General features: G+C 41.2%; 2 protein-coding genes across 6 annotated transcripts in view; one reads left to right on the forward strand and one right to left on the reverse strand.

Moving 5' to 3' along the window:
• Nucleotides 1-25,822, forward strand: part of LOC134355857 (uncharacterized) — a 545,005-nt gene that overhangs the window by 426,504 nt on the left and 92,679 nt on the right. The window contains exons 7-8 of the mRNA XM_063066362.1: nucleotides 13,240-13,385; nucleotides 21,299-21,370. Of these exons, the coding sequence (XP_062922432.1) occupies nucleotides 13,240-13,385; nucleotides 21,299-21,370 (218 nt within the window). The remainder of the gene's footprint in view (nucleotides 1-13,239; nucleotides 13,386-21,298; nucleotides 21,371-25,822) is intronic.
• Nucleotides 11,383-25,822, reverse strand: part of LOC134355434 (Fc receptor-like protein 2) — a 121,461-nt gene continuing 107,021 nt past the window's right edge. For 2 of the 5 annotated variants that reach the window (XM_063065302.1, XM_063065301.1), the window contains 4 exons: nucleotides 18,670-18,987; nucleotides 14,629-14,719; nucleotides 13,055-13,145; nucleotides 11,383-12,291 (listed from right to left, as the gene is read on the reverse strand). In XM_063065302.1, the coding sequence (XP_062921372.1) occupies nucleotides 13,073-13,145; nucleotides 14,629-14,719; nucleotides 18,670-18,987 (482 nt within the window). In that variant the 3' untranslated portion in view covers nucleotides 11,383-12,291; nucleotides 13,055-13,072. The remainder of the gene's footprint in view (nucleotides 12,292-13,054; nucleotides 13,146-14,628; nucleotides 14,720-18,669; nucleotides 18,988-25,822) is intronic. The other 3 variants (XR_010020071.1, XR_010020070.1, XR_010020072.1) reach the window with 2 other exon arrangements.

Consider the following 25,822-nt stretch of genomic DNA (forward strand, 5'->3'; position numbering starts at 1 on the left):
GCCAAAAGGCCTGCTTCTGTGCTGTACTTGTCTATGACTATGACTGTAATCAAAACATTTCATAGATTTGACTGGTGTTTTCCCAAACTATATCATGTTTAAATTTAGAAAAACTTAGAAGTGACATTTTTGATCCTTTGGTTAAATTTGAAGAAACTTGGAAACCATTTATTCAACATTTTCATATGATGTAATTTGACCTTTTCCGAATCCTTCTATTAACTTAAAATATATGAATAGAGGAGGGGAGTTGATGACATCATTGAATGTATTCGATTTAAGTACTGGTCTAGCCTTGTTTTGTTCCGTTTGCTTTTTTTTTCGGGTTTAGTATCTAGTTTTTTTTGGGGGGGGGAGTTCTTTGCATTTTTTTTTCTTTTTATTTGTTTTGTCTCTATGATTAACTATATTAAGAGTTTGGAAGTCTATTACTGTATACTTGTATTATTTGAAGTCTTTTTTTGTACACATTTGTCAACAGTGAGATTATTCCAATCTCTCTGTATCAATACTGTTGTTCTGTTTATAATTTTGGAAAATTAGTAAAAAGATTTTAAAAGAAAAAGATTTGGCTGGTGGACAGAAAGTCATGTGGGTGGGAGGAGTTTGGCCAACAGTAAAGAATTTTACATCAGTTTCCTGGGCCTTGTTTGCTCTGCCTCCTCCACCCCTCCCCTTAAGGGGACTGACACTTTGCTGGCCTTGCAAGAGCAGACTTCACCACTGAGGTTGGGGTTGGCTTCTAAATGTAGTGTTTAGGTCCGACTGCAAATTGTTGGGTCAATATCTTGGTGAGAAGGGCTAAGGAGGGTTGCATGGTTATTAGTGTCATCTGTTGGATTAAACTGACTCAATCAGTGCTTTCAGGTGGATGGTGCAGTCCCCGTGTAATATTCAGTGAGGAGCAAATTGCCGCTCTCTTATGGTCTGCACAATACTTATCTCCATCATTATCATTGGTCATTATCACATGGTTGCTTATGGGATCTTGCTAGGCATATATTTGCTGCTGCATTTCTACACTGCAACAATATCCAACACCTCACTTACTGGGCTGCACACATCCTGAGGTCATGAGTGGAGTTCAAAGATTGCAAGTATATTGATTATCATAGTATGTGCGCAGTATACAACCCTGAGATTTGTCTTCCCACAGGCGGCCCCAAAACAGAGAAACACAATGGAACCTGTTCAAAGAAAATATCCAACACCCAACTGACAAAAAGAAAAGAACAAATATGCAGATGGCAAAAAAAATGAGTGAAAAATAAATTACAGAGTCATTGAAACAGTTTGATTCACTTCAGTTCAATTTAGCACTGTGTCGTTGACTGCAGACTGTAGAGACAGTCCGCCCCAATCAAAAGCGAACACAATAGCAATAAAAAGGAGCAATCAGAAACTAGAAACACATATAACGTATAATAAGTTGTGTAAATGCCAGATGCTCATTGCTTACTATTAGCCAAGAATCAATGTGAACCAAGGCTGATGCCTTCTTGTTGTTTGTACCACAGACTCATTCCCATAGTCGTGCTCAGCGTCACTGGAGTTCTTGTCATGGTTTTTCTCATTTGCCTAATTTGGTGCCTAAACTCTAAACTCAAGGGTGAGTTTTGAACTTCTTAAAGTATTTTCATGATATTTTGTGAGAATTTGCTGCACTGCATTGAGAGATTTTGTTTGGTTCTTAATAAAAAGTAATAGCGTTAAGGACATACTTGACTGAAAATCAAAAACCTGCTGGTGTTGAAATCTGAAGCAGAAATAAATACGGGAAATGGTAGGTCAGGCAGTTATTCTGATGAAGTTCTCAGGAGCTGGACTGCTCACTGCTTCTCTTTCCCCAGGCAGAAGCAGTACTTCCAGCATTTTCTGTTAACATGATCTCATCTGTATGCTGTAAATTACAAAGATAAGTAAAAAGAGCTAAAGAGGAATAAAGTAATGTTTATAGGTTCATGGATTGTTCAGATATCTGATTATGAAAGGGAACAAGCTGTTCCTGAGTCACTGAGAATCTGGCTTCAGGCTTCTGTACTTCCTCCCTGATGGAAATAATGGGAAGAGCACATGTCTTTGAGATTCATTATTGAGTTGAGCACTTATAGAAAATGATTCTGTTTGTTCTGATGTTGAGTGCAGTGGCCAAAGCATATTCTGGCTCTATGTGGCGATTCATGCCTGTGGTGGAACCAAGGTTTTGCATGCAACACATGGACAATTAACCCTGGTACTGACAGGAATTTTCAAAGGTGATATTGTATTTTCCAGAAACCAAGTTCAGGATGTTTCACAGAACACGCAAGAATGAAACCCAGGTAAGGGCTTGAACTGTGAATGTTTTAAAATTTACAGCAAACAAATCAGGCCATTCACCCCATACCATACACAAATCTCCTCACATCACTCTTCTTTAGCATATCCTTCTGTTCATTCTCTCTTCAGTATTATCCAGCATTTCCTTAAAAAGAAAGTATTTTACTGAGCTCATCCTCAGAGTGGCCACATTCTTTAATATTTTTACTGATGGGCACAAGGTGAGTCTGGCTCTAGCTTTACTGTTAAAAATGGGAACTTTCTAATTCTATATTTGTGTTCAGCGATTATTCAGTCGACATTTCATATTTCCCCACTGAAGCAAAATCAGAAATATAAAGAAAGTTCACTCTAACACCCAGAATCAGCATCAGGTCTAATATTATTGACATATATTGTAAAATTTGTTGTCTGCAAGTGAATAAAAAGCTCTCCTTTTCTGTGGTCATAAGCTGCCCTCAGCTACCCGCTTTCTCACTGTACCTTTCAATGCTGACAACATCACTCCAAACATATTGCCGATTCTTGGATCAATTATCAGCCATCTTTGTTAATGATATTTTCTACAATATGCTGAATGCTTCCGACTACCTGATGAATTTTTAACTGGACACTCCAGTTGATAAGATCTTTGGCCACTTGGAATAAATGGTCAATAGGGTTCAAAATCTTCTCACTTACATCCACTGTCTCTCCACATTTCCACAGGTTGCTGATCTGTCATAGATCTTCCCTCTTGTCCATCTGCACTTGCTTAGCCTCACTGCTCGTCACTTTGGCTTCAGTTGTCCTGGTTCTCAGCTCTGGGATCCACTCCCTGAATACCTGCAACTCTAAACTGCTCCATTAAACATTGTTGACTGCAAACAACAAAGATTTTGTGCCTTGCTCTGATGTCATCCACATTCAGTTTCAGTCTTTTATCTGAACCGTGCCCTCCAAGTATCCGGACCTGCCTCTCGGTTTTTTTTGCACTACCTTAATTTCCATTTTTCTGTTTTCTATTTATGATTTATAATTTAAATTTTTGATATTTACTATCGATTTGTAATCCAGGGAGTGGGAAGTGCAGAATCAAATATCGCTGTGATGATTGTACGTTCTAGTGTCAATTGTTTGGCGACAATAAAGTATCTCTCGAAAGTATCTCTCTAATGATGCCACCGTGAAGCATTTAGAATAGTTTTACTTGTATTGAATTTGCTGTGGTTCTTGTACATTTACATATAGCCAGTGTTGATTTAGAATCATTAGCTGTTATCATTCACGCTAGAAAATTACAGTTTTATAGTCACATTTAAGGAGATGAAGCTTAATAAAAAAAATGAAAAGCAAAGCAGAGTTGGGGCAGGGGCAGTGGTGACTTGATAGAAGTTACAAGGTTGTCAGAGTATTTACAGTGAGGTGAAGATGTTTCCACTAGAAGGGGAGAGCAAATGTAAAGCTATATGTATAAGGCAATTAATAATGGACCCACCCCATCAAAAATTCTAGATTAAATTCCATTCGCAGATTATTCAAGGTTCACTTTGTTTATTGTCATTCTTCAGTAGAGAGGTGTAAAGGAGAACAAAATGATGGCTATTCCGGATATGATGTAACATAAAAACACAATAAGCATAAAGAACTAAACTTTAAAAAAAACACAATAAATATAATTACATTAGATTAGCCTATATACGCAGACTGATCATGATGACATTCCAGAGTTAGTCACTGCTGGAGCTAAGTGAAGTGAATCAGGTATCGTAAAGGAAAGTGTGTAAGCACATGGGGAAAACAATAGCATGGCTTAACACAAGTAAATAAATTATGTTCAAACACCAGATAGACATATAAAACCAATCCTGATACTGGGTTTCAATCTGAAATGTTAAAATTCCTCCCAACCATAGACGCTGCTCAACCTGCGAGGTCTTTAGCAGATCGTTCACTGCAAAAATTGGCTAGGGCTTTTTGAGTCCGCAGAATGACTATTATGGGGAAGAGACAGTAGCTCACCTCAACGCGAACGGTGGGTTTGCAAAGAGGGTGTGGGGGAAAGATGCAAGTGCCTGTGTTGCAGTTTATCCCGAGCAGCTGCGTGACAGAAGATTCTCTAACCTACGGGCTGTCCGCAGGGGCACACACGGAGATGGACGCCAAGTGCTGCTGGCAGATCATCAACTTGGTGAAGACGTCCTTTGGTCTGCCTGAAGCCTGTTGTTCTGCCAGCGCATCGAGATGTCTATAAGGGAATGCTACCGACTGTCACATTCCAAGATGGAGGATTATGGGCTGTAGGAATCACAAAAGCTTGGTGCAGCCACTGCGAAGGCTTGATGGGGAAAGACCACAGTGTAGATTTCATCTCTTACTGGAAAGGGAGGGTTGGGTTAGTGGAGGAAGCCTTTCAATTATGTAATAGGGTACCACCTCAGGGGGCCAAATGAGAGGCAGCAGTGCTATTGATTGATAAGTAGGAAAATAATAGAACAGTATCTTAAGCATCAACTTTGTGAATGTAAACAATGAAAAGATGATGCACGGTTTATTCTTGTAAGTTTTTTTTATTATGAATAAAGTTTACCTTGTTTAAAAAAAGAACTGTTTGAGAGCTGCTTAGTCATAGACTTCTGCTCAGCACCTTTCATATTCATCAGACATAAACTGGTCTTTGCATTTTTCATTCTTTAGGAAACAACAACATCTGTAGAGCAAAATGCTTATGCGACAGTGCTGGAGATTCAAAGCGACAAGGCTCCTGCCCAGATGGCTAACAAAGAAAATGGGGCCATGGATGCAACAATGGAATTTCAAAGGAAATCAACAGCAGATCCCTCTGTTAATGGAGACAGTAATGTCATCTACACAGATGTTAAATTTATAAACAACCCCCCAAAGGTCAGCAGAAAACATCTGTCTCCTAGCATGCCAGAGAACTCTACTAAGACAATTTATGCCAGTATTGCTCCTTAGGAGATCGACTATACATGCTTGGACATGGTTGTTATTACTCCAGCTTTGTGTTGAGATCCACTGCTTTATTGATATTCCTCAGTCATAAGCTGCCTAGATACAGATTTTCAAATCCAAATCAGAATCATAATAAGGTTTATTACTACTGACATATGTCATGATATTTGTTGTTTCGCAGCTGCAGTAGAGTGCAATGCATAAAAATTACAATAAATCACAATAAGAAATATATAGAAAGTGAGTACATAGTGCAAAAAGAAAGTAAAATAGCGAGGCAGTGTTCATGGGTTCATCTGATGGCAGAGGGGAAGAAACTGTTCCTAAAATGTTGAGTGTGTTTCTTTAGGCTCCTATACATCCTCTTTGATGATAGCAATGAGAAGAGGGCATGTCCTGGATGGTGAGGGTCCTTAATGGTGGATGTTGCCTCTTCTTAATGTAGTTTCTCAGTAGTTCCTTCCAATATGAGCCACTTGCAGTTACCCTTCATCAGGAATTGCAGACAATTGACATGACAAAAAGTCAGGCTTTCGGATTTAAGTCTTGCAATAGCCGCATCACACCACTTCCACATTATAAATACTCTCAGCCGTCGTTTTGAGCTTCCTATCTTCCTCTCAACTTCAGATAATAAAGTCATGGATGGACACCTAACTCCAGCACTTTAACACAGTCCAACAGGACATTCCAATGTAGACTGAAGGAGTGTGTCACTGTCAGAAATGCCAGAATCTGGGTGCGACACTAAACAAGGGCTTCTCCTACATCTCTGTTCGAAGTCCAAAATAGAGTTATTATCAAAGTGCCCTGTTCAACTAACTGCTCAGGATGTTCCAAAATCACCATTCTCGATTTGAATAAAAGCGCTAGAGTTTTCATTCTGCTCCGTGAGTAGCTACTAAAACCACACAGTGATATTTCACTCACAGTTTGCACAGTCAATTCTTTTGATCGGATTTAAAACCACTTAAACACCCCAGTTTCCCCATAAAATAATGGTAAGGTGGCATTCTAAATTTCAAAGTAATTTTAAATTGACAGTACTATGTTTAAAATCTTAGGCACATGTATATATCTAGAGTGCCTAACACATTAGAACAGTGCTGTCATAGTTTTATGTATTGCACTGTATTCCTGCCAAAAAAAATTGTGACATATGTGAGTGATGATAAACCTGGTTCTGATATGGGTCTCTGTTGTAGACTGAGAGTGGGAAGGGGTCAGGGAGAGGGAAATCATGTTTGGGAAAAGGGGGAAGGGAGTGTGTCAGGAATGGGAAAAAATAGAGAAACATTCTGTAATGTCCAATAAACCAATTGTTTGGAATCAAATGACCTTGCCTGGTATCTCAGGGCCTGGTGTGTCTGCATCTGCGCCAACTCCCCACCCCTGGCACTCCATTTGTCCCACAGCCCTCCTGCAACACTCCACCCTTCCCATTCTCAAGGTGCTCCTTCCATCCACTAGCCTGCAAGTCACTCTGGGGCAAAGCGTAGCACCTGCTTAGCCCCACGATCAGGGTCAAATGAAGCCATGGGAACAGGTGCTGATCGGTTGTATAAGCAGCTGGTGCATATCACAAGTCCTGGTAATGTGACCCCTGACACCAAGTAGACAGTCTCTGTAGAGCATTAATAATGGTTGGGGTCGCCTGTCTTGTAAAGACACTGCCCAGAAGAGGGCAATGGTAAACCACTTCTGTGGAAGAATTCGCCAACAACAATCATGGTCACCTTGCTGACCAAGATCACCTATGTCATCCAACATGGCACTTAATTGTGAATGGTCATGGTACATCTTTGGACTGTGGGATGAAACCAGAGAACCTGGAGAAAACCCCTGCAATCCACTGAGAGGACGTACAGATTCTCCTTACGGAATGGCAGCAGAATTGAACTCTGAACTTCGGAAGTACTGGTGGGAGAAGTCTGTAACTGTACAAAAGTGAATATAGTACTTTTCTCCTGGGTTTCTTCCACTTGACTCAATTTCCATGCACATCTCAAAAATGTGAATCTTGGTAGATTACTGTCTAGTTTCAACTACACGTCCTTTACAAATAAGTAATAGATCCTAGTCCATGGACTCGGTGGGCTGTGATTTATCTCTTCACGGTTGTATGACTTTATGACAACTCCCACCAAAGTCTTCTGCTCCACCCATACTGCTAACACTGGAGATTATGCTGAGCCTTTATAAGACACAGGTCAGGCTGCACTTGGAGTATTGTCAACAGTTTTGGCCCCCATATCTCAGAAAGGATGTGTTGTCACTGAGAGAGTCCGGAGGAGATTCATGAGGATGATTCTGGGAATGAAGTGGTTAACATATGAGGAGCGTTTTGCAGCTTTGAGCTTGTACTCACTGGAATTTAAAAGAATGCAGGGGGATCTCTTTGAAACCCACATGATATTGAAAGGACTAAATAGGATGGATGTGGAAAAGATATTTCCTATGGTGGACGCATCCAGAACTAAAGGGCACAGCCTCAAAACTGAAGGGTTACCCTTTAGAACAGAGGTTTTTTTTAGCCAGAGAGTAGTAAATTTGTGGAATGCCCTGCTACAGACTGCAGTGGAGGCCAAGTCTGTGGGTATATTTAAGGCAGAATTTGATTATTTCCTGATTGGTCAGGGCACCAAAGGATATTAGATTAGATTATGAGGATATGGCGAGAAGGCAGGTGTATAGGGTTGAGCGAGATCTGGGATCAGCCGTGATGGAATGGCAGAGCAGACTCGATAGGACGAATGGCCTAATCCTGCATTTATGTCTTATGGTCTCATGGACTAATAAGGAAACAAGTCCCCATTTAAAGCAATATGAAACAATCCTCTTTACGCCTTAGATAATAATTGCCCCAGGAAACTCAAACTCAAAGTCAAAGTACATTTATTATCAAAGTATGTACACTGTATACGTGGTTCCATAAGGCTGTTATAGCTGGGGTTGATAATGGGGTTAAGTTATTAAATGCTTCCAATGGCTGAAGTCTTATGTTGGGTTCAGCACTGACTTTAGGCCTTGACAAAGGAGAGAACAACAGGAAACATCTGGTTTAATTTCCTTTCATATTTGAAGAAGTGGTATTTATTGCTAAGTTTCCTAACGCACCAGCTCTTGCAGTGCAGTTCCCCATTATCCAGATGTTTATTCAAGTGTGCTGATTACAGTGGGCATTCAAATTACATAAATACCTCCCCATTCCCCATCTCACAGACACACTCTCATCCTGCTCGTCACTTTTCACCTTTTATTGCTGCTGCTTCAAATATTTATACATCTGCTTGTTTTATTATAATAGTGCCAGCGCCATTGTACTGTCCTGCATAAGCATGCACCTCACACTTTATGTCAACCTGTCAATATTCAGGCTATGCTACTCAGGGACTTCTGCTAATATTATTTTATGATTGTATATGGCGAATCAAAACTATATCTGCTGTGTGTGACTATATGTACTGTGTTTTGCACTTTGTCCCCAGTAAAATGATGTTTCATTTAGCCATATATATGTTTGTAGTTGAATGAGAATAAACCTGAACTTGAGCTTAAATGGAAAGGAGCTTAAATTCATCAAGAGGAATAGAGTATAGGAGCAGGGATGTGATGTTGAGGCTCTATAAGGCGCTGGTGAGACCTCACTTGGAGTACTGTGGGTAGTTTTGGTCAACTTATTTAAGAAAGGATGTGCTGACGTTGGAGAGGGTACAGAGAAGATTCACTAGAATGATTCCAGGAACGAGAGGGTTAACATATGAGGAGCGTTTGTCCACTCTTGGACTGTATTCCTTGGAGTTTAGAAGAATGAGGGAAGACCTCATAGAAACATTTCGAATGTTGAAAGGCATGGACAGAGTGGATGTGGCAAAGTTGTTTCCCATGATGGGGGAGTCTAGTACGAGAGGGCATGACTTAAGGATTGAAGGGCACCCATTCAGAACAGAAATGCGAAGAAATTTTTTTAGTCAGAGGGTGGTGAATCTATGGAATTTGTTGCTACGGGCAGCAGTGGAGGCCAAGTCATTGGGTGTATTTAAGGCAGAGATGGATAGGTATCTGAGTAGCCAGGGCATCAAAGGTTATGGTGAGAAGGCGGGGGAGTGGGACTAAATGGGAGAATGGATCAGCTCATGATAAAATGGTGGAGGAGACTCGATGGGCCGAAAGGCCGACTTCTGCTCCTTTGTCTTATGTCTTATGGTCTTAAGAGTTTTGTTATTTAATGTTATGTAAACCTGAAATAAAGCATTATAGTTTGCATTAACAGTCATTGATCATTTAGACTTTCCTTTCTCATGCAAAATACAAAAACAAATTATCCAATTGTAGATAAGAAAAGGTGTTTAGACTCATTTTCCAGAAGAAGTAGCAGGTCTGAAGATTACTAGGAAAAGATTTTTGAAGTTTCTCTCCATTTCGAAAATAGTGCATGCTTTTATTTCTTCAACCAACGTGCATGAATGTGCACTTTATGACACTGAGTTCCATCTACCACTTCTTTTCCCATTCTCATAATCTATTTAAGCTCTTCTGTAGCCTCTCTACTTCCTCAAAACTACTTGCCCATTCACCTCTCTCCATATCATCCTCAAACTTGGCCACGAAGCCATCAATTCCATTATCCAAATCATTGATATATAACATAACAAGTGGTCCCAACACAGACCACTGTGGAACACCATCGGTAGCCAGCTGGAAGAGCCTCCCTTTATTCCCACTCTTTGCCTCCTACCAAACAACCAATGCTCTATTAATGCTAGGATCTTTCCTGCAATACCACGTGCTCTTGATCTGTTAAGCAGCCTCATGTGTGGCTCCTTGTCAAAGGCCTTCTGAAAATCCAAGTTCACAACAGCCACCAATTCTCCTTTGTCTATCCTGCTTGCTATTTCTTCAAAGAATTCCAAAAAAAACTATGAGACAAGTTTTTCCCTTAAGGAAACCATGCTTATTATGGCCTGTTTTATCATGTGCCTCCGAGTGCCTTGAAACCACAACCTTAATAATCGACTCCAACATCTTCCCAATTATTGAGGTCAGACTAATTGGTCTATAATTTCCTTTCTTCTGCCTCCCTCCCTTCTTGACATTTGCAATTTTCCAGTCCTCCGGAACCATGCCAGAGTCTATTGACTCTCGAAAGATCTTTACTAAAGCCTCCACAATCTCTTCAGCCACCCCTTTCAGAACCCTGGAGTGTAGACTATCTGGTCCAGGTGATTTATCTACCTGCTCTGATGTTATTTGCTTATGGTGCCCCTGCAAGTAAGATTTGCATTGCATCTGCACATACATGTAATTGTGCATATGACAGTAAATTCAACTTTGACATTGACTTTGAAATCTGAAGTGTCTGCTGTCCCATTTCTCCTCCTCCTTTCATATGTTATTGTCGGTTAGGGTTCAAGCCAGGCAGCCCTTAAGATCAGCCACATTATTACTTCATGAATAATATCCAAGATTCACAGCGAGCAATAATGAACAAACTGCTAAGTATTTCCACTGTCAAGTGGCATGTTACTCAGGACATTGCCATTAGTCACTGCTGTAGACCTTCAACTGGGAGATGCTGTTAGAGAATTCCAGGTGAACACCCTCGGTAATTTACCCAGGAAGACATCGGACTTTGTGAGTGTTTTTGTGAAACTGCACTCATCCAAGCAGTGAATAGTATTGTGATAATAACAGTGTTGAGAGTGAGTGTAAAATTCCACATCCCACTCCCGCAGCACCAAATAGCACAGACTCCTGTACTGCCAATGTAGTTCACTTTGTCCCATTTGCAAACAACTTCTTCACACAGTAGTTCCAACTGTTATTGTATGTTCATGGGTTTCTATCACACAACAGCAGTGAATAAAGTAACACCAACTACAAGCATTTTCACACGCTTCACCACCCACCATTTCATGCTGCAACTCACTCATTTAATCCAGCACCCGTCTTTTCTTACCATTGTTCATTAGCCTTTTAAGGCTTTTACATAGTGACGAGAACTGAGCTTGAGTTGATTGTATCATTGCAGCATTGCCATTTATTCATCTTTCTAACAGAGAAGCAAAAATGCTGAATGTCCAAAACAAAAATAGCCGATGATGAAAATTCTTTAGTGGGTCAGGCAGCATCCGCGTAAAGAAAAACAAATCCAATGTTTCAGGTCCATATCCATCTTCAATAATTGTTCTCGTGTAATCTCATGGCTTGAAGGATTAATTGTTTCCCATACTCCATCAGTGTTATCAAGAGGACGTGGTAAATGTTGCAGATGAATTGGGCACATGGTGAGAAGAGTGGTCAATTCCATTCTCCAAGACAGCACTTCACAGGACACCTGAAGGGCTGAGGAAATGCGGGAAGCCAAATACTACTTGGCACCATACCATAGAGGCAAAAATGAGGACCCCTGAACCAAATCTGAGATACAATAGAGAAGATGGCCTAGGACAGACGGAGATGGAGGACCTTCATTGATGCTCTAAACACCGGCATAACGGGCAGTAAGTAAATAACCATTGACACTGAGACAAATCCAAGAACCAAAATGCAATCTGTTCTCCATGACTTAAGTCAGATGAGAAAAAAAACATATAACCACTCATTAACACCAGCAATGAATTAAGAAGCATTTAATTCATTATTATTTGCAGATTAGTATAATAAGCAATATCTACGGCTAAAATTTGAATTGACAACTCTCTATCTAACAGAGTTGAAGATTCTGAAGTATTGGGAAAGGTGAAACTATGTTCAGTACAAAGAAGGGAAAGTTTTTTAAAATAGAATTATGGAAACAAAAATGTCACTTTGAAGGATGATTAGTTTGTTTTGCTTGGTTTCAGTTTCATTAAGTCACTGGTATAGTAACATAAGGTATATACATAGAACAGTCAATAAGAGCTGTTCAAAGCTAGGAGAAAACATCTGATCTTGAAGCAAAATTCCATCACATTTGTTAACTTCAAGGATTCTTCACAAAGGGTATCAGCAGTGCAGATTTCAGTTATCGCATTTCTGCAAAAGACAATGATGAAGTCATCAGATACTTTGAAAACGGGAATCCGGTTTATTCCAAATGGCTGCTCACAACAGAATTCTGTCTCACACTGGCACAAGGACTCCATATTCACATTGAATTATGTTACTCGCTATTTTGAATGTTACTCACTATTTTCAAGTTTGCTTGCTATTTTGAATGTTTTGCACCTTAGCCCCAGATTAACACTGTCTCATTCAGCTGTGCCTATGTATGGTTTAAATGATAATTAAACTGGATTTGATCTGATATCAAGCTCTCCAGTCCCTTCTGCACACAATGTGTCAAAACTTACTGAAAGCAGCACCATAGAACCTCAGGACTCACACTACCAGGTTCACTTGCCCCACCACTGAAATGTTCCCACAACCAATGGACTCATTTTCAAGGACTCTTCAATTCATGTTCTCATTATTTATTGCCATTTATTTATTCTTGCATTTGCACAGTTTGTTGTCTTCTGCACTCTGGTTGATCTTTCATTAATCCTCTTATAGTTATTTTTCCATAGACTTGTTGATTATGACAAGAAAATGAATCTCAGGGTTATATATGGTGTCATATATGTACTTCGATAATGAAATTTACCTTGAATCTTGGACTTTGAACAGAGGTTTGGTTTGATCAGAGGATGTAAAGTACTCCATACAGACAGTATTTTTGGCCTTTCAGTGACCTGTATATTTGAAAGCGTTCATGGAAACTATTTGGGCACAATCTTCAGATGTCCATCAAACCTACCTTAGTTTCTTGCTTGAACTATTTGATTGAAATAGTGAAGATAACCATCAGAACAAAGAGCAGCCAGCGCCCCAGCTTCCATACTGTGTATCTGAGCAAAGGAGAAGAGATACAGAAGGAGTGGGGAGAAACGAGCTGGCTTTGTGTTTGATACACTCACCCCCAGTTTTGCTCTGTAATCCTAGTGGAGTGAAGCAAGGTAAAGCAACAGAGACAACAGAGTTCGGCTACGAGACTAAAGTCTTGTTGACTGAGGGAGACCGAGGGAGGCTGAGGGAGATTGAGGGAGACAGGGAAAACCTGGGATCATCATTTACAGACCTAGCTACTGGTACATGGCTACAGATAAATTGGGTCTGGAAATTAGTCACTGCAGTGTGAAATGGACTTAGAAAAGACAGAGAGAGAACTGGCGAGGTGAAATAATGACTGTGCTGGGAACAACATGATGTCATTGGAAAAATGGATACAGCTCTGAAGGAGACAATGGAATCTACATGGATGGATATGAGCAACTACAGAGGATTCAGGAGGACGAGATGCGAAGGCATAGAAACAAGGGTAATGATTTTTAAAACCGGAAAATAACCACGAGCTATTTTATTAAACCCATTATGGCTTGGGTTACAGTGGTTGGTGTGTGGACTGGGTTCAACAGAATGCAATAGATACACTAATATTTGAATATGTAATAATGTCAATAAAGAATAATTTTCCAATTGGAGCAAAGCATCTATATGGTCGGACCAGTCATGTTATTGGTAATGTTCACCCCTAGGATCTTGAAGCTCTCAACCCCGTCAACCTGAGCACAGCTGACGAAGACAGGGTCACATGCACAAGTCTATCACAAGCTCCTTTGTTTTGCTGACAGTGAGGAAATGGTTGTTGTTATAACAACTCATCACGAGATACTCTTTCTCCTTCCTGTACACTGAGATATGGCCATTTGTAACCACCTTCCCTTAAAAGTATTAACAGAATGGATAACAAGGGACCGCCTCCTGTTATGGAAAGAACATATCAAGAAATTGCCAATAAAAGCTAGTCTCTGATATATCCAATTGAAATCAGAAGAATGATCCCTTTAGGAAGATTTCTGAGAATGTGCAGGTCATCCCCACAGAGACATGTGAGTACCCTTTTTATGTCGTACCTCTAGGGATGCTTAAAATAGATACTGAGAGAGAAGAGAACTGAGGGTTAGAATGAGAGATAGACAAGCAAAGATAGGAAAAGGCCTGAAGGGGGCATAAGCATGCAGCGTGAGATAACCTCAGTGACATTTTCATCTTAATGAACTGCGTTCCAATGCAAACAAATATCTCTTTTTATTCCTGTGCTATTCAAAAATAAATTTACCTTGGAACTCCAGCTTTAAGCATGCATGGGAGCACCAGGTATTCTTGGCTCCCAAAGTCAATTTGATTGAAGTCAATAACCTCACAGACATTTCGTGCTAGCATATGAAAAGGAATTCTGTCTACAATCTGCACCAATCTGAAGTGGAACATCTCATATCATCGGCAATGGGAACATTGTGCTTTTCACTGGAAACTGATTGAGTGATTTACCTCAGGGAAGCAATGGAATGTATTCCTATCCCTGTAGAACCTGCAGTTGTCATTGACTCTGCTGTAGTAGTTTCACAAGAATAATTACGTCCTGTTGAGGCAAGGAAATAAAATTTAGTTTCACCCGCTTTTCACTCACAGTCAAGCACAATCGCTAGATGAAAGTTCTTCCATTGAGTAAAGAGCTGAGTGTTTTCATGGATGTGGTGAAGTTTTATCAGTGACAGCGTGTCTGTTCCTGCAAATGAGAGACACTGCCCACACTCATGTCTCAGTCACGTTCACTGATTCGTTACGTGTCCTTCACATATTTGAGGTGGGGTGGAGAAATGATGGCACGAAACAGCGACTCCTTTGCTTCTATCTTCGGAAACAGCTCTATTTCCATCTTTAATACCTTTATTTTTTCCTCTTAGGGTTCTTTTGAAGACCCTGACCTGGAGTTACACGCTGACTACGGTTCTTTACAGGAATGGGACCCGTGCTCGGGGTTTCATGACTGGACGTTGTTTGGCACGGCAAGGGCTGGACCTAAGAGTCTGGCTCGGGTTTGGAAGCCTGGGATGCCAGGGCTCTGGAGTCTGGTGGATCGAGGGTCAGTATCATGGCAGGAGACCCGTGTGTCGTTGGGGGAGTCAGACTATCTGCGGCTGTGTGCCCAGAGACTCGTGATCTTTGGGCACAGAGTTTGAAAAAAAGCGACATGGCGGACCTTTAACATCATAAACCAGCGAGTTGTTTGTTATGCCTTCCCACTCCCTGTGAAAACGGAATCACCTCTTTCTCCCTTATTAGGGAGAGAGAGAGAGCCTGTGGTATGTCGAATACCAGGTGAAACGTGAAGTCTTTGGGGTAACTACAAGTCAGTCTCTTTGCCATTGCTTTGCTCATGCTTGAGTGCTCAGTGGTGGGTGCCAATGCTTTTTTTTGCCGGTGGGGAGAGGGAGGATTGCTGCTTGCTGCCGCTTACTGGGGGGACTTTGGAGTTCTAACATTTAACTGTCATTTATTCTTTGGGGCACTCCTCTGTTGTCGTAAATGGTTGCGAAGAAAAAAATATTTGAGGATGTATATTGTACATATTTCTCTAACATTAAATGTATTTTTGAAACCTTTGAACACTGAGAGCCTACAAATATAGTAAAAGTGCTGAGATTGGTGGGACAGCAAAATGTATATTATCCTGTGGAAATATTTGGGAGAGTTACACCCAACTGAGTGGGCTGGAAGTTAGGCTGCCAATTAGTCTTCTAAACTATAGCACATAAAACCTGAATTCAACCAATCTCACTTCATATAGTATGTCATACCAGGGATTGGCTAATCTGGAGATTACTTGTCAACTCCCTCCAAAGCAAAAACTATTGTCCTCAAATACGGAGATCAAAACTGCACACAACAGTCATTGTGACATCCTTTTAAAACCCTGTTTAATCACTATACTGCATTACATTCCTGCTTCTGCACTTGAATCCCATCACTGATAGTGCCAACATACCACTTGCTTTCTAAATTTCTAAATTGTCTAAGGATACCAATCCTTGTTACTTGATCCTCTCCTAACAAATTTCCACTCAGATAATAATCTGCTTTCTTACAATCAGGCACCGGGCAGTTTGAGTTAGAACTATCACAGCTTGGGACTTTCGGAATTCAGAGCTCAATTGCGAACCGTCAGTAAGGAGTTTGTACGTTCTCCCTGTGAGTTACATGGATTTCCTCAAGGAGCTCCTGTTCCTCCCACCGTCCAGACATACAGATTAGCAGGTTAATTGGTTATTATAAATTGATTAGGTTAGTGATACATAGGTGGTTTGCTGGGTAGTGTGGCTTGGACCAGAAAGTCCTGTTTCATGCTGCATCACATGACAATGCATACATATTTACATACATAAATATAGAAATAGATTTCCACAACTTTAGTAATCTTAAATTTATTTCCTTGTGTTGCTGACTCAATAATATGGCGCACTTTGAGACCAGACTTAGCTTGTCCTCATCCCTAATAACTCTGAGTACTTTTGAGCTCTCCTGGTGTTTCTCTCCAGATATAAACTGCTCACCCCAGGATAATTAGAGACAGATCTTTCTGCACTCTCTCCTGGAGACTCCCTGAGTAGAGACAACAGGTTTATAAAGGCACAGCCACTCAGCGTCCAATATAACTGCATGGATTTCTACAGTTTCCTGTACATGTTGCTGCTTAGATTTGATTATCCCATTAAATTTTTGTGAAATGTATCACCAGTAAATGTTTATGAAACCAACCAGATCAAATGTGTGGTTTTCAAAGGCTGCATGCCTTCAATCAGTAACATACAAAGAAACATAGAAAACCTACAGCTTCAGCCCACAATGCTGTGCCAAATGTACTTACTTTAGAAATTACCTAGGGTTACCCATAGCCCTCTATTTTCCTAAGTTCCATGTACCTACCCAGGACCCTATCGTATCCGCCTCCACCACTGTCGCCGGCAGCCCATTCCACGCAATCATGACCCTCTGTGTCAAAAACTTACCCCTGACATCCCCACTGTACCTACTTCCAAACACCTTAAAACTGTGCCCTCTCATGTTAGCCATTTCAGCCCTGGGAAAAAGCCTCTGACAATCCACACGATCAATGCTTCTCATCATCTTATACACCTAGCCCACTTTATTAAGTACCATACACTCATGTACTGAGTGTATGTTCATGGTCTTCTGCTGTTGTAGACCATCCACTTCAAGATTCGAAGTGTGGCGCATTCGTAGATGGTTTTCGCACACCACTGTTTTAACGCGTGGTTATTTGAGTTATTGTCACCATCCTGCCAGCTTGAACCAGTCTGGCCATTCTTCTCTGACCTAACTCATTAACAGGGTGTTTTTGCCAGAGAACTGCTTTAACCTGGATTTTTTATTGTGTTTTTGCACCATCCTCTGTAAACTCCAGGGACCATTGTGCATGAAAATTCCAGGAGATCAGCAGTGTCTAAGATCCTCAAACTACCCTGTCTGGCACCAGTAATCATTCCATGGTCAAAGCCACTTAGATCACATTTCTTCCCCCATTCTGATGTTTGGCCTGAACAACAACTGAACCTCTTCTTTTCTTTCTTCTTCTTCTACTTCCGGCAGTTTAGACGCATCTAGACGCATTACTGCCCTCCACAGGATGTGTGATTAATTATAGAATTTCAAGAAACTCAAGTCATCAAATATAAATTAGTCGCACGTATAAACTGAATAATAAACTCTTCAATCAGACAGTGGTTCTCTTGGTGGCCAAACAAAGATTTAATAGAAAAACAAAATGCATTTAAGTCAAACAGCCTCCTGAACAATATGCTTCTTTCAATTCTATTTCGATTAATAATAATAATAATAATAATAATAGCTCCATCTGTCTAAGCAGACAATGGATGCGCCCTACCGGAGTGACCTCTGATACGTCATCCGACCGCCTTAGGGGCTCCACTCCAGATTTGTGTAGGGTTTACTCTTTAGCCTTCTCTTCTCCCGAAGATACACACAAGTATCGATTACAACTCAGCAAAACATGCTGAACCATCTCTGGCCTACCACAGACAGTAGGATGTTTTCCTATTATCTTTAAATAATAGTTTAGCCCACAATGCCCCAAAACTGAACCTCTTGACCCTGTCTGCATGTTTTTATAATCCAGTAGGATGTTTTCCTATTATCTTTAAATAATAGTTTAGCCCACAATGCCCCAAAACTGAACCTCTTGACCCTGTCTGCATGTTTTTATACATTGAGTTGCTGTCACATAATTGGCTGATTAGATATTTGCATTAACAAGCAGATGTAACAGGTGTACTTAATAGTCAGTGAGTTTAAAACTTTACCTACTGAATCAGGAGTTGGAGGCTGAATTTCCCAACACTAAAGCAATTCCCATCCTCTGCAACACATGTCTGAGTGATAATACAGTCCTCTAATTGTGATTGAGTGCAACTAAGACAAAACATCTAGCACAAGGCAGTTGTTCATTTGCACCACCAACCATCTTAGAGAGTCACTTTCTCCACCACTCACCAGTGCCATTGATTTCCACCGTATAACTGCAACTCCCCGTTCTATTGAAGACTCTCACGTTGATCATTTCACTGGATTTTGCTCCATGATTATTCGAGGCTGTGCAGTAATATTGATGGTGCTGGTGTTTGAAGGATTGACAATGTAGAGCCAGTTTACTGGTGTTGGAGATCTTTGAATCCTCAGATGGGATCTTTTCATAGAACGTGTACTGAATGGGAAGGGATCCCTGGACAGACTCACAGGACACTAACACTGAGTGTCCAACACACGAGACATTTGGCGGTGACAGAAACAGCACAGGAACAGATACCGGTTCTATGGGAAAGGATCAAACATTCAGACACTGAGTGCACATCTGAAAGTCATTCTCCAATTTTCAGTACTTCTATATCACAGCCATGAACCACCAGATTGGAATCTCAGCAGCTCACCTACCTCTCTGTGTCTCTGCATCCTCCCAGCCGCCTAAACCGCCATGACTGCCAATATCCCAGAACACAGCAGGACTTTAGGACAGGACAGCAGTGATAACACTGAGGATGTAAAAAACCTCTTTCAGCCGACCAGCCTGACATCAGCAGTGGGGAATTTATTTGAGGAAATTCGGAGGGATGGGTTCTATGAACATTTGGATAGATAAAGTCTAATTTGGAGGAGGCTACTTTGTTTTGAGCATGGGAAGTCATGTGTGACAAACTTTGTATAGAAATTGGGACATTATGTTGTTCAAGTCACTGGGCGAAGTCATACTTGAAGTACTGAACACAAGGGTTTGTGAAGGTAGGGATGTGGATATTGTCTATTTGGATTTTTGCATGGCCTATTACTAGGTCCCACATAGTAGTTTGACCTAGAAGGTTAATTCCATGAAATACTATGAAAACTAGCTTGGAGGATTCAATATTAGCTTGTATATAGAAAGCATAGCATAGTGTTTTAAAGTTGTTTCTCCGAATGGAGATCCATGTCTACTGGAGTGTCAGTGTGGCCAGTGTTGTTCAGTTATGTAATCGCTTTGGATGCAGATGTGGAACATTGGACGACACAAAATGAGGAGGTGACGATGGGGAAGAAGTTTATCATAGATTACAAGGGGATCGTGATCAGTTAGGGCAGTGGCTTGAGGAGAGGCAAGTGGATTTCAATGCAGCTAATTGTTAAGTCATGCATTTTGGAAAATGCAATCAGCATAAGGCCACCAAAATGCAACCACCATATGAATGGTAGTAAACCAAGGAGTTTAAAGGATCAGCGGGTCCAAGCAGAAAAGTGCATAGTTAATTGAAGGTGGAATCACACATAGAATGGGTGGTGACAAACTCACTGGCTTTCATCAGTCAGGGCACGGAATATAGGAATTGGGACATTACGTTCTTCAAGTCATTGGCAAAGTCACACCTGAAGTGGGAATCTGCACTGGGAAAGCTGATGCTTAAAGAATGCAGAAAGATTTGTAAAGGTGTTCCCAGCACTAGAGGGCCTGAGTTATCAGGACTGATTGGCCAATCTAGGTTTATATTCCTTGGAACATAGAAAAAAGGACGACACAGCATAATGGTTACACAACATTTTACAGTGCCAGTGAACCAGGTTCAATTCTCGCTGCTGCCTATAAGGAGTTTGTACGTTCGCCCTGCGACCATGTGGGTTTCTTCCAAATGCTTCAGTTTCCTCCTACAGACATCTGAAGCCATACCAGCTGGCAGGTTAATTGGTCGTTGTAAATAATCCCATGATTAGACTAGGAATAAATCAGGGCTAGCGATCCCATCCTATAAAGTTCCAGAGTTACAGAAATGCCAAGAGGAACTTCAAAGGCCTCGTCCCTGGAAAAGGGAAGATACATGAAGCAGAGGAAAAGGAAAGATACAACAAGAAGATAGCTACACCAGGGGACAACTTGAAGACTGGATCAGGACAGAGGACTCTGGTAAGCTGGTGTATGCCCCAGTAGGGCTGATGGGTTTAAGAACAATTCCCTAGTACTAATCCTCTAGCCAGTGACAATGGAAAGATCATGATCAATGCCCAGTAATTTCCTTCCTCCTTTCCTCTATTAACCTGGGGTCTATCCCATCTGGCCCTGATGTGGTTCTGGCAAAAGTGCATGTTTATCAGCTTAGTCTACACCCAGAGAGGAAAAGAATAGCAGGTGACTGGGACAAAGGATTTTATGCACTGTAAGAAAAAGTATGTTATCTGAAGATTTTGAGTTTGGTATTAATTCCAGAAGGCAGAAACATGCACAGTCGGAAAATGGGGTGTTAATCCTTGAGCTTGTGGAATGCCCTGGGACAGTGCAAAGGACGCAGGTAGGTCAGAGAGGGACGAAGAATAAAAGTGGTAGGGAACAGGAAGCTCAGGATTACTGAAGAGAAGAACACATTGTGAACACTGAATCACTATAAAAGCTCTTTGCCGCTATTCACTTGTTCTTCTTCCAATCTAATGCCCTGCCTTGGTCTTCACAATGCCCCTGTAACCAGAAAAAGCAAATGTTGATCCAGTGATTGTATTGAAGAGTACCTACTAAATCCACAGTGTTGACCCTGAGCTGGTTGACTCAATCTTTAATTCTCATACCTCCCAGATGTGACTTTTCTTTGTAACATCTGTGTTGTTACAGCAAACCCCAATATGAATTTGTGGAAAAATCAGCTCATCTCCTATCAGCAGGAAACCACATACAGAGGGCAAGGTAAGTGGAGGCTTGTGTGAATTCAAATGACAGGTATCGAGAAGCTCAGGGTCACACGCATGGATTGAAGGCAGATGCTCCACAAGTGATCACCCAATCTGTGTTTGGGTCCTCCTGTTGTGAAGGCCACATTGCGAACATTGAAAGAAGTAGCCTGGGTTGGTAGAAGTGTAGTTGAATCACTTTCATCAGCAGGAAAGGCTGTTTAGGTCCCTGAGTGATGGGAGTGGGAAGGAAAGGTGTTCCATCTCCAGCAATTGCACAGGAGATAGCCATTCTTAGTTGAATGCTAGGTTGGGGCAGTAAAGCAGATAAGGAACTCACAAAGGATATGATTTGTACAAAATGCTAAAAAGGTGATGAGGAGAGTTCAGGTTTGTGGTGGAATTTATTGGAGTTGGTGGGAATTGCAAAGGATAACGTTGATTTCTTGTCTGTTTGCTGCATTACTGTGCTTATCCACTTCCAGTGGGTAGAAAAACGGATTTCCTCTAGTCCTGAACTTCCCACTCACCAGCTTCCTCGCCTAACACATCATAGTTCGCAATTTCCTCCAGCTCCAAGGTGATTAAACCACCAGATCATCCCACTGGAAACTGGTGGTCAGTCAATGAGACAGATCCCACGGCGGGTGAAAGCAACATGAGTGCAATTTCCCAACCCGTGCCCACTCCTCAGCAGTATAGAGTCATGCAAAGAGTGAGCATGGGTTGGGAAACCCAGTTCCTCATAGGACTATACACTGCTGTGGAGCTTCAGGATATCAATACTTTCCTGACCATTACCAAAAAATACATGGATCAGATACTTCAGTGAAGCCATAACGTCAATACTTGAGAAACATACCATCATATACTCATAGATTCACGGTAAAAACTATATCAGTACCCGATTCTGTAATTCCACAGTCATACTGTGCTGTATCTCCAGACACAAGGTCCTTCATAGTAACAGTAAATATTCCTTGTGCTGGGTTATCTGTGATTGACTCTCGTCCATGTAAAAGAAAACATCCTACTCTCCACCAACGGCACCAATACTTTGTGTGTGAGCGGTACTTTGCTTCATAGTGACAATCGATTGTGATCGCTCTTCCCACAACTCCTTTTATATATCTCTCTGCCCATAATGCACCTGAAATTGAGGATGGAATTCTTACAGATTTCACATATAAACACATTTCAATGCTCATTTCAACATCACAACCCTAGTTGTACCCCATGACCTCACAGACAATGATTATGGCCTGAACTGCAGTCCACTGTGTCAGTACATTGTGGGTTCACTTCCCACTCCACAGACCCGAGTAGAAACCCTGGGCGGTCCTCCCAGTGCAGTACTGAGGTGGAGTGGCTGTCTCGGAGATTTTCTTTTAACTCAGACGTGGTCCAACCATTCAATGGCACAGATGGATCCCACTAAAACTTTGTCATGCACAGTCTTCTGAGATAGGCTAGCTGACATTCATCCTCTTTCAACAGAGAGCCTGATGATCCGAACCATTCAGACATCAACATCTCTGTGTTTACCTGCCCTCAAATGAGCTGCATGTACACACAGATTTCTGAACCTGAATATCTCCCCCAGAATTTCAGAACATCTGCACTACAAAACCGCTATAAGAAATCATTGTTTAGTCCATGAGAAGTGGGGGACAGTGGTTAGGTCTAGGACTTCAGAAAGATGTTGGATCAGATAGTGGTGAGATGAACAGAGGAAATGTTCAGTTAGCTAGGTCACCCTGGATGCCATGCAATGTGGGTCAGTACCATGACTACCTCTCCATGCTGGCTAGTGTTTAAGCAGTAGAAAGAAATCTTCAGCTATGGGCGAAGTTCCAGGAGACTGGAGGGTGCTAATATAACTGTTATTGAAGAAGGGAAGCAGTGACAAGTCAGGGAACTACAGGCCAGTGAAATATACAGTTGCTGGAGGGGATTCAGAGGGTCGGAATCTACCAGATTCGAAAGTTCGAAAGGTTCAAAGGTTCATTTTATTTTCAAAGCATGCATGTACCATACAACTTTGATGTTTGTCTACTCCAGATACCCATGAAATACGGAAAGACCATGGGTGTTGCTGAGAGAAGACATCACCCCCCCCACCCCCCGTAGGACGAAAAAGGGACAAAACCCGCAGACCCCAAAATCCCCCTCCCCCGCAGCAAAAAAACAGCCGCAATAACAATCACCGATCCCTACACATACTGTAACAATCCCTGACCCCCTCACTCGCAGAAAAGAATAACGATGGTAGCAACAAATCCCCAACACCCCCTCTTACACACAGAAACGGACAGATCACTCACCTGCCAATTATCCACAAGAAAGAAAACACTGAAAACTTAAGGAAACCAATATAAAGTATAGTCCAATGATCACATAAATCTCAGAACATGGGAAGCATCTTTTTTTTTGCTGCACATGAGAAGATCAGCTGCACAAGCTCAGTCCTTCTGTGAAGAGTGACCATTGACCCGGGTCCTAACGCTTCCGATCCAGGTCCGAATGCCACTGACTTGGGGCTGAACATGCCAACCGGGGGCCGAACGCACCGAACTGGGTCCCAGCGCACCAGTCTGCTGACCGTCTTTTTTATTCCGTGATAACCCTAAAACCAATCATCCTCTCTCCTGATTATATCCTGGACACCTCACCAGGACATGTTCAACTATTTCTTGTTGATTACAATACTCACGCCTCCCTTTATTGTGTTTCTTCATTGAAAACAATGTACTATTTAACCCTGTGTACCCAAAACTCAATTTCAATATTATTACCTCCTACCTACTGCTCTTTCCTGCATTCCTCGACCATCCCACTTCTTTCTGGATATTTTAAAGATGTCTTCTTATTCTCTCTTCATCCTGTTGTTTTCTCCACATTTTCTTGATTTCATTTTTAGAAAACATAGAAACATAGAAAACCTACCGCACAATACAGGCCCTTCGGCCCACAAAGCTGTGCCGAACATGTCCTTACCTTAGAAATTACCTCAGGTTACCTATAGCCCTCAATTTTTCTAAGCTCCATGTATCTATCCAGGAGTCTTTTAAAAGACCCTATTGTATCCACTTCCATCACCATCACTGGCAGCCCATTCCACACACTCACCACTCTCTGTGTACAAAACTTACCCCTTACATCTCCTCTGTACATTCTAATAATGCTTTTCAGTTCTCCTTTACTGTAATTTATTTGAATGTCCACTTCTGCTCGTCTGGTACCTCCTTTGCTAATTTATTCTCTTGCTCATTCCCTTGTTTACCAACACGTGCTGGAATCCACATAAAAACATATCCAGAGTCCCATCATTTAGTTTTAAATAAGATTTGTATTATCTCACACATAATGTTTGGTCTTGCCTCTGAATGTAAATCGCTTAGACTCCTGATTATTGTGCTTGAATCAAACAATATTACAACTCACGTCGGTGTCACTTCCTCCACCCACTGCAAAGGGAATAGTCCAGTTGTCACTTCACATGTATACACTGAGAAATCATTATGCATCCTCACCTGCTTTTTAATGTTAAAATCAGGTAAAATGAATCCTACTCCTAACCTACTATTACCATTTTAGAAGCATCTGTGTATAATTGTTAATATCCAAAATGATTATTATTTACATAAAATTCAATTATACCTTGATTTAAACTAATATCTCAATTTTTCTATCTCCTTTCAAATAATTTAAGATCCACCTCTGTTCCTTCACACAGGCATGGAGACTGCCCAGGAAAAGGTACTGTTGCACTCACTGCCTTATTACTAATTCCTGTCCTTTCTGTTTCTTTCTTCATTAGTACATGCAGGACGTCTGATTTTCTTTCTTTCCTTTTCCCAGCATAGATCTGAAAGCTGTTTAGTTGGATAATTTTCTTCATGCTCTACCCTCACTTGTTGGACCTCCATTGCTTCTTTTCTGATTTCACACCCCGATAGATTACTGCTTGGGCCCCACTTCAATGACAGCGTTTTACCGGTTCATCTTGTCTGCACTGCTTGTACAGATATCCTCCTTGACATCTACCACATCTCTGCCTTCCTTTACATACCACCGCTACAAGCCCCTGAAATATTAACATAACAGATATGCTATCAACCTTTTCTCTATTACTCAGTGCTTTCAATCTTTTTCTTTTGGTCACCAGCCCTCCTATAATACTTTCCTTTACTTCCTCCCTTTTCTCCAATTTGGTATTCCCATTATCACACCATTTTCCCCCAACACTCTCTTTTCTATAATCTCTCTTTTGCCAATATTTAGTACCTTCATTGCTCTGTTCCTTCGCTCTGAATTTTTACTAACAACCAACAGTGCTCCATGATGCAGAATTTTTGCCGCATTTATATCTCCTATTATCTTCTTTAGATTGTTAGTCAGTGCCATTGCATTCAATATACTTACTTCAATCCCTTGCTCAAACTTATTTTAAACTCCTCTTCTATCA

Source organism: Mobula hypostoma, chromosome 13 (assembly GCF_963921235.1).
Source record: "Mobula hypostoma chromosome 13, sMobHyp1.1, whole genome shotgun sequence".
Lineage (NCBI taxonomy): Eukaryota > Metazoa > Chordata > Chondrichthyes > Myliobatiformes > Myliobatidae > Mobula > Mobula hypostoma.